Source organism: Microtus ochrogaster, unplaced genomic scaffold, assembly GCF_000317375.1.
Source record: "Microtus ochrogaster isolate Prairie Vole_2 unplaced genomic scaffold, MicOch1.0 UNK82, whole genome shotgun sequence".
NCBI classification, from domain to species: Eukaryota; Metazoa; Chordata; class Mammalia; order Rodentia; family Cricetidae; genus Microtus; species Microtus ochrogaster.
This window is the reverse complement of record NW_004949180.1, coordinates 353,422-363,315: the sequence shown is the minus strand read 5'-3', so window position 1 is coordinate 363,315 and position 9,894 is coordinate 353,422. Positions and strand designations below refer to the sequence as shown.

General features: G+C 43.2%; 1 protein-coding gene across 2 annotated transcripts in view; it reads left to right on the top strand.

The window, feature by feature from the left end:
- Positions 1-9,894, top strand: part of Pcmt1 (protein-L-isoaspartate (D-aspartate) O-methyltransferase) — a 34,297-nt gene continuing 24,403 nt past the window's right edge. The window contains exon 1 of one of the 2 annotated variants that reach the window (XM_005370630.2): positions 1-521. In XM_005370630.2, coding sequence (XP_005370687.1) covers positions 293-521 — 229 coding nt within the window. In that variant the 5' untranslated portion in view covers positions 1-292. The remainder of the gene's footprint in view (positions 522-9,894) is intronic. The other variant, XM_005370631.3, reaches the window with a different exon arrangement.

Here is a 9,894-nt window from a genome sequence, read left to right as displayed (position 1 = left end):
ACGGAGCGGCAACTGCGGAGCCCAAAGCGGAGGCACACGTAGGACCCGTCATCCCGCCACCGCGCTGGGTCAGCCGGGACGCAGCCAGGAAGGAGTCCCACCGCGCAGGACGCCACCCCGCCGTCGCGAGCCTCAGCCAGGGGAACCCAGCAGCGTTGACTAGCCGGACCTCGCCACGGTCACCGGGCCGCCACCCACCCGCTCCCCCTCTCCAGACCTCCCCCGCCTCCGGCCCCTCCCGGCCGCACCCCGGGGCTGCGCGGCGTCACAGAGCGCATGCGTGCCGCGGGGGATGCCGGGAGCGCGCAGTGGCGGCAGCGGCAGCGACGGCAGTTACAGCGGCCGCACGAGCGGGGACACCAACGGGGCGGTGACCGTGTGGGAGGTGGTCTCACTCTTGGGGAAATTGCTGGGGACCGTCGCCGCGCTGAAGGTGGTTCTGTACCTGCTCCGGGTGTGCTTCGCGATGGCCTGGAAATCCGGCGGCGCCAGCCACTCGGAGCTAATCCACAACCTCCGCAGTAAGTGCCACCCCCGCTCGGCGTGGGCCACGGGGAAGGGCCGGGCCTGGACGCTGTCCCCCCCCCCCGTGACCGTCCGGAACGTTCGGTCTGCACCCCTGCGCCGGCTGGAGGGCGTCTGTGCGCGGTTGCACCGGGAGTCCTGGACGGCGTGCATTTGCGGTCTCCTCCCCCGGGACCTGTCACTAAGCACTGTGGACGGGGAGGGGAGAGAAGCCACAAGGGGGGCTGCGGCGGGTGGGACGGGACGGCCGCCTCCTCTTCGCGGGCTGCGGGGACAGGGTGCGGCACAGGTGGCGGGGCTGTTGCTGGAGTCCTCGGTCCGTCTAACCGGCGAGGGGCGTGACTTTGGGGATGGGGAAGTGCGAGCTTGTACTCTGGGTGCCTGAGCTGGCACCGAGGGGACACCACCCTCAGTCCGAGGGTTCTCTTGCTATCCTCCTCGGTAGATTTCCCCGAGCGAGTTTCTTCTGCCTCCCCCGCCCTCTGTTTTTTCCCTTGGAGGGAGATGCGGCTGTCTGATACCAGCCAGGGGAGAGAGAGGACGTTATAGGTTTACGGGTGGGTGCTGGAAACAGTTTCTCAGGCTGTTGTCCAGAGTATAGGCTCTTTGCGGGGGGGGGGGGGGCGAGGAATGGTATGTTAGGGCATACTGTTCCTAAGAGACTTTGTTTGGAACCTTTGTGAAGTCCTGAATCCAGCAGACCACGGTGTATATAAAATGTTGGTACTTTTTCTCAGGATCGTCCATTGGTTTTTAAAAGCGTGTATGAAACGTTTTTTAAAAAAAGCTAGCATTCTCTGTAGTCATGTAGCCCTTCCTTTGTTGATAGTTTTAGTGTGCAATGAATGCTGTGTCACTTACCTTTTTAAATTGAAATAGAGTGTTGTTCAGATACCAAGGCGAACTACAAGTTCATAATCTCACTATAGTCAGAATTCACAGTTCCTTTTGCCCACCAGTTTTGAAAAAATAAATTATCATAGTCTTCCAGGTGATGTTCTTAATTTTCTTATAGTTTTTTTTAAAGAAAAACTTTTCATGTGTTTGTCTTATTTTTCAACTCCATTCGTGATCTCCTCTAGGGCTAGAACCATAAAAAAAAAATAGAATTTTCTCAGAGTCAATACTCATTCTTTTCCCCAGGAATGCCAATTCATTGTCCAGTATATGCCAAGATCTTTGTAGGGAGCAAAAAGATGAATGAGAGAAATAAGTAGGACTGTCTGGTACTTAATATATACATCATTGCAGTTCAGAAATAATAACCAAATAAATAGTAGATATTTAGTGCTTTGTGTTGTTTAACCACAAAGTTAACCCTGGGACTTTAGACATGCTAGACAAGTGCTCTCCCATGAGTTCCTGTCAGCTACAAAATGAAGGGCTTTTAATTGAAGTCTTAGGAATGAAATCATGTTGATACTGAAGTAAAGGGATCTGCGAATTGGAAGCGGGGGGTTACAGTTTTAATCCCCCCCAAAATGTACTCATGGTTTGCTTAGTTTTAATGTTGTAATTCATTGAAAGTATTTACTTTTTCTTTTGTATTTGAAGACAGAAGTACTGTTTGATTTTTATAGTTGATGCATCATTTGTACACTTTGAGTTTGTGATGATACATTTCTTGTCATTTATTGGCTTATGTTGTGGTAACTGTTCTTTGGTAAGTTTCAACAGTTTCTCCAAAGCTTGAGCTTACCCTCCAGTCCTGGATCATCTGCAGAGCTTGTTCAGCTACTAGGAGTGGAGATTTTGTAGCTAACAAAATTATTTTTTTTAATTGTTTTTTTTTTTTTTTGAGACAGGGTTTATCCCTGTAGTCCTGGCAGTCCTGGAACTCACTTTGTAGTCCAGCCTGGCCTCGAACTCAGAGGTGATCTGCCTGACTCTGCCTCCCCTGTGCTGGAATTAAAGGCACCAACAAGCTGGGTGGTGGTGGCCTTGGGGAGACAGAGGCTGGCGGATCTCTGTTAGTTCAAGACCATCCTGGTCTATAGAGTGAGTTCCAGGACTGGCTCCATAGCTACTAAGAAACCCTGTCTTGAAAAACCAAGAAAAAAAAAGACTCTGACAAATTAAGTTGCATGTGTAGAGCTGTGAACCCAGGGACTTCATAGAGGCAGAGAATTGAAAATTGCAAAGCTAAATTCTTCTACTGTTTCAGGTTTATCAGTTATATATATATATTTATATATAGATATTTATCTATTTGGTTTTTGTTTTGTTTTATTTTTCGAGATAGGGTTTCTCTGTAGCTTTGGAGATTGTCCTGAAACTAGCTCTTATAGACCAGGCTAGCCTTGAACTCAAAGAGATCCTCCTGTCTCTGCCTCAGTTATATATTTTAAAATAAGGTTTTAGAAAGCCAGCATTTTAGAGCTCTTCATGGCTGACTCAGTGCTTGGGTTGATGATGGTAAACTTGTTTCTCCTGCAGGTGCTCTTGCCAGGGCAGTGGGCTGCCACCAGAGTTTTAGTATGTTGGGCTTCTGGTAGGTACTGTAGTTTTTGTGACTGTGGACCCCTTTCAGCAGTGCCTTCTTGGCTTGCAGAGTCTTTTCTTTTGCTTTAGTTTTACAAGGGGCATTCACTTCTTGCTTGGATTTCAGTGTCTCTTTTTTTGGTTTTTAAAGACAAGGTTTCTCTTTGTAACAACTCTGACTTGGAACTTGCTTTGTATATCAGGCTGGCCTCCAACTCACAGAGATCTGCCTGCCTCTGCCTTACAAGTGTTAGGATTAAAGGTGTGTAGCTACACTGGCCACTTAACACAAGATGAGCAACTCTTTCTCCTCTTCTCAACTTGTTTTTATTTGTAAAAACAAAACAAAAAAAAATTCTATGTAATTCCTTAATGTATGGTCATTTCTGCTTATGTTTCTTTTGTATCCTTGACTGTTTCATTTTGCAAATACAATATTTATAGGACTATTATTCACCCAGTGAATACTTGAATGCTTCCAAATACAATGTTTGTAGGATTATCAATCATCCAATGAATACATGTTTCCTCTTTATTACTATTTTTTGCTTATTTGTTTTTATTTTATGTGCTTTGGTATTTTTCCTGCATGTGTGTCTGTAGAGGGTATCAGAAGCCCTGGAACTGGAGTTTCAGGCAGTCTTGAGCTGCCATGGTAGTATTGGGAATTGAACCTAGGTCCTCTAGAAGAGCAGCCAAGTACTCTTACCGCGGAGCCGTTTCTTCAGCTCCATGCTTCCTCTTTATTCATTTATTTATAAATTTTTTCAGGACAAGGTCTCCTTATATTGCACAAGCTAGCCATGAATTTTTGGGCTCAATCATCCTCCTTCAACCTGTTGATAACTGGCCTGCAGGCACTTGGCATTGCATGCAGTGGGACTGGGTCTCTAGTGTGCCAATCATTAGGGATAAAGCGAAGAGTGAAACAAATACCCACTCCTTTTTGTGGCTTTCTTCTACAGCAAGTAGCTAAGTAAAGAGTACTATTGTCAGAGCACGGGACAGTAGGATGACCATCGTCAGAGCACGGGACAGTGGGTTTGCAGTTGCAGGGGAGAATGCTTCTCTAGTATATCCTTTGAGCAAAGGTTTGGTGATGGGCAGACAGCCACGAGGATGGAGCTGAGGCACTAACAGCTCAGACAGCGAAGTTACAGGGCTAGGTTTGGATGTGAGGTGTGGGAAAAAGACTGGAGACAAGTCAAGTATGACCCCAGAGTGTTAGGCCTGGCAGCTGGGATGGTTTGGTATTTCCTGAGTTGGAAATAAGTGAGTGAGTGAGTGAGTGAGTGAGTGAGTGAGTGAGTGAACAGCAGATTTGATTTTGGTTTGACTTTGCAGAGAGGAGCAGATCAGGAATTTATTTGGGAGAAAGAACAGATTTGATATGCTATGATATACCTAAATTGAGACCTTTATTGATATTTGAATATGTGATTATGATAATTTTTGTTGTTGGGTCCTAAAAACATTTATTTTTGTTGTTGTTTCTGGTTTTTTTTTTATTTTTTATTTTATTTTTTTGTGTGTTTTGAAATGTCTCATGTAGCCTAAACTGTAGTAATAAGAGCGGCGGGGCTGTGTCCCCAGCACCCCGGCCGCCTGCCAGCTTATGCCCGAAATAACAACACACAAACTGTATTCATTTAAACACTGCTTGGCCCATTTCTATCTAGCCTCTTCTCGGCTAACTCTCGCACCTGGACTAGCCCATTTCTTATAATCTGTGTAGCCCACGAGGTGGCTTACCAGGGAGATTCTAGCCTATGTCCATCCTGGGTCTTCATCGCGTGTGTCTGCCTGGGAGCTGGGAGCATGGCATCTCTGCTCCAGAGCGCAGAGCTGTCGAGTCTGAGCTCACTTCCTCTTCCTCCCAGCATTCTGTTTTGTTTACTCCTCCCACCTATGTTTTAACCTCTGAGGTTAAAACACACTGTAGGCTAGGATGGCCTCAAACTTAAGGTGCTTGCAAATGTGCTTCCTGAGTACCAGGTTTCCTGGTCTGTAGCCATGCTGGCCCAGCTTGTTTACTTTTGCAAATGACTTTTTTCCTTCCTTCCTTCCTTCCTTCCTTCCTTCCTTCCTTCCTTCCTTCCTTCCTTCCTTCTTTTCTTCCTTCCCTCCCTTCCTATTTCCCTCCCTTCCTCTCTTCCTTTACTCTTTATGTGTACATTAGCATATAACCAGCTCATCAGAGCCTAAGAAACTGGAGCTATTTGTGTGTGTACACTTTATAGAGTCAGTTCTTGCCTTCCACCTTTACATGGTTCCAGGCATCAAATTCAGATCATCAGGCATGTCAGTAAGCACTTTTACCCATTGAGCCATCTCAAGTTAGTTTTAACTAACTTAACAGATAGTAAGTAACTCATGGTGTATACATAGGATAATAGTTAAATTTTATTATTTAAATAAATAATAAATATGGCCTGAGGATGTTGTTACTGAGAACTCTAAGATGGTAGAGTTCTCATCTGGCATACATGAGATCCAGAATTTAGTTCCCTGTACCATACCAAGAAAAAAAATCAGTGTGTATCTACTTATATTAACTTAAGTAAAAACTAAATTAAATGTTCAGTTCTGTAGTTATACCAGCCATGTTTCAGGGCCTTGATAACTTTATGAAGTTAGTGGCTGCCCTGATGAAAATGAAAAGTATAGATATACAACATACCCTCTGTCACAGGAAGTTCTGTTCTGTCTAGGTGATTGGCTCTTTTATATGCTATTTAAGGGAAAATTAAGCTGTAGGAAGAGGAAGTCACACTGTCGTTATGTATATTTGTTCTAGTATTTGTGTTTTCTGACTGAGGTGCTTCTGGGTGACAATAAAAGGATCTTTGAACAAGTGTGATGGAGAGCAAAAGAGTTGGCATATTAGATGATACTTTGATGGGACTGAGGTGTCCGATTTAGCAAAGCGATGGTTTTAGGGAATAATAAATACTTGAAGAAACATGTAGAAGAGGGTAAAGCAGGTGGTAGATTCGGACTCATTATAAGGAAGAACTCAGCAGAGCTACCCTAACCATCAAAAGTTTGTCATGAAGCCAGTGGTGGTGGCATATGCTTTTAATCCCAGTTCTTGGGAGACAGAGACAGGCAGATCTCTGAGTTGAGTCCATCCTGGTCTACAGAGTGAGTTCCAGGACAGCCAGGGCTATACAGAGAAACCCTGTCTCAAAAAAGTTTATTTTGAACAACAATGCTTTCTGTCCCTGGGTATACTAAAGCAGAGAGAGGGTGGCTGACCATTTCACTGTAAGGGACACTACAGAGGGAGTTGTTATCAGATTTGAATGTACACCAGTTCTAAGAGGAACATTCCATATCCAAGATTGTGTGATTTTAAAATAGCTTTAAAGATTACATAATACTTACGGAGTATGTATGTTTCAGGAGTCAGGCAAAGAGGCAAACATTTTAACACTAACTGCCGATGTTAACCTACTTTTACATATGGATGAAAAGGAGCCCAAGAAACAACCCTCTCCTTTGGGAAGTAATGTTGAAACAGTTTACTTTTACAGACCAACTAAAACTGACAGGTATAGAGAACAATAACGTATGCTTGAATAACATCTGGTACTTAGAGAACTGCTTTGTCTTTGCTTGCTGTTATATAAGCTTCTTTGATTATAGTGCAATTTTAAATCAAGCTCTTTTAGACTTTATATCCTCAGTGTATCTTGAGTCTACCTCATCTAATTCTGGATGAGAAGTAAAAGATGAAAATTTTGTTTGCTTGTTGATACTTGAGAAGAAATGCAAGATAAATCATAAGTGGCTATTAACTCTTATAATCTAATAAAATGGGATACTATTTCTTATTGAGACAACCCTCCTCCTTCATCTTTTGGTGCTGGGAATCAAAATCAAGGCTTTCACTATGGTAGGCAAGTACTCTACCGTTGAGCTACATCCTCAGCCCTTGAGATGGAATTTATTATAATGAGTTTGGGGAAAGTTTTACTGGATTTGGAATCTGTCTAATTTACACCTATACTGGTCCTCCTCATTTCTCCAAGGTTTACTTGTATCCCATAAATGTCTCATAGACACCCCCTTTGCTGTGCCTTCATTGTTAGGTTCCCAGTACTGTTAGTGGTTTCTTGAGATAATGAGTTAAAAAGAGGAAAAGTTTGTTTGGGGTTGGTTATGGAGGTCTCAGTCTATGACTGTTTGGCCCTGTTGCTTTGGGTTTGTGTGAAGGCAGCACATCATGGCCAAAGCACATGGTAAATAGAGCCCTCAGTTCATGGCCAGGTAGTGAGAGACAGAGAGGAGACCAGGGTCCCACCGTTCTTCCAGTACCAGTGACTTGAAGACTTCCCACTGATCACCACTTCCCACTGTTGTCAATCTGGGACCAAGATTTTGGGGGAAATTGTTGACCTAAACTATGACAATCTGCTCTTGGCTCCTCAAGGCCTATATCCACCTCATAAAACAAAATACATTTTGTCCTCCAAGAGTTCCCAGTCTTCACTGTGTCTGGCGATGCTTAGAAGCCCGGAGTCTCGGGCATTATTTTGAGCATCTATTTTGAGGTGGTGTTTTATTATTTTTTATAATTTTTGGTTTTTTGAGACAGGGTTTCTCTGTGGCTTTGGAGCCTGTCCTGGAACTAGCTGTGTAGACCAGGCTGGTCTCGAACTCACAGAGATCCGCCTGCCTCTGCCTCCCGAGTGCTGGGATTAAAGGCATGTGCCACCATCGCCCGGCTTGAGGTGGTGTTTTAAGATAGATAACATTAAATCAAATTGTAAATTATTTTAAATATATTGCCTTAAGGACCTACTAAAGAATGTGCCACCGAACTTTTGAGTGATAGTTGAAATATCCTTGTGGGGGGAGGGAAGAAAAATCAATGTTGACCGAAACATTTTCTTTGAATTTTTAATCCAATCTTTCTGTTTCACTTTTTTTAAAAAAAATTCCATTGAGGAGGTTGTAAATTGACTTCCTTATTCACTGAGAAGTATTGAATCCATGGCACACAGTCTAAAACATTTCTGATTTCAATATTGTTGTACATTTTTAGCTATTATTAAACCCTCTCTTACTAGTGTTTATTTCTACATAAACTACTCAGAGCTAAGGAAATTGTATGATCATTTACAAGATAATAAATCCCTGAAATTTTCTTTGAAAAAAAAAAAAAAGTCCAGAGTCTCTAAGACAGAAGACAGACTTCGCTGTGATTCCTTGTAAGAAATCAAAAACACATATCCTATTCTTCTGAAAATCAGTAATGGGACAAGCAAAAGCATACGTTTGTATTCCAAGAGGGCATAGAAAGATGGGATCAGACAAACCCAAGGCCGGTGCTCCAGCAGGACAAACATAAAATCCTTTCTGTAGCTGGTGTTCAGGATGCTCCCTAACAAGTGTGGACAGCCAGGGGTCTGGGTAGCCACACCTAGGGCTTGTCTTGTCACTCTTTCAGCCTCTTACAGGGACATACACTGCCCGTAGTTTTCTTTGCAGGTGTTCCCTGCTCCTGGCAGTTCTGACGTTCTAGAATCTTTACTGCGGTCTATGCTCACTCCCTCAGCTTCATTATTTTTATGTAGTTCACTGCTCCTTTCAGGGGCCCCCAAACCTGCCACAGATCGTCTGACTTCCTAGGTTTTCCTTTGTATTCTTAGGGGATAGCTCTACCATTACATCATATTAACTAAAAAAAGATTTATTTACTCAATGTCTGAGTGTTTTGTGTTCATATATGTATGGGCACCATAGTGTGCTTTGTGCTGATGTAATGTAGAAGAGAATTTCAGATCTTTTCTTAAAAGAGTTATAGACATTGTAAGATGCCACAGGGTGCTGGGACCCACACCTCCATCTTCTGCAAGAGCAGTAAGTGCTAGTAACTGCTGAGTCATCTCTCCAGCCATAACTTGGCATTCTCAAGTACTGAAAAACCATCATGCTCTTCCTCCATGTACAATGGAACCAACTGACATCCATTCTTGAGTGGTCTTATCACAGGTCCAAAACAAGAGAGCAAATCAAATATGGATTGAAGTCTTAAACTGTGAACCAGAATTTACCCATACATAAATTATCTTAGGTACTTATTGTAACAAGAGAGAGCTGGCTAGTAGAAAGTGGTGTTACGTTGTAGGGCAACTGACTACAGCTACACCTGGAACAATGCAATAACAGTCCTGGGAATTTGTTCATGGAAAGAATCTGAAAAGACAGAAAGCTTAATATGCTGAAAGCACAGTTTAGCAGGTGATTGTGGTAGAGGCTCAGAGGACTAGAATACAGATGAGAGTGCAGACAGTAAATACTGTGCAGATGAGGTTTCCATGGAAACGATTCTATTGGCAATTGGGCTAAGCACCACCCTTGTTAACCTGTGGAAACAGCTGGACTACATTTTATCCATGCCCTGAGACTGGGAACCTGAGCTTAAATCAACAGACCAGTTTATATTTTAGAGGAAATTTCAGAGCAAAAACGGCATTCAGGCTGTGTCATGAATTTACCGGCTAAGTGCTTTTAGCCAAATTTATAGCAAGAAGTAGGAGTATAAAGAATAGAGCAGAATGATTTGAGAAACTTGTAGTTTGGCCAGAAGAATACCTATAAAAGAAATACCAATAAGTTGCTTTTTAAAAAAAAAGATAAACGCCATTAAAAATAAGCCAAATGTTTTGCATCAGAACAATGTGTATCTCAGGAATCGTTAGGACTCTACTCAACACAGTGAAAATTTTATAAAAAACCTGCCCATACAGGGCTGGAGCAAAAAAAAAAAAATGTCCATGGAGCTGGGGATGTAGCTTAGCTGGCAAAGTGCCTGCCTGCTTCACAAGCACAAGGGACTGAGCCCAACCCCCAGAACCCAAATTAAAAAAAAACAAAAAA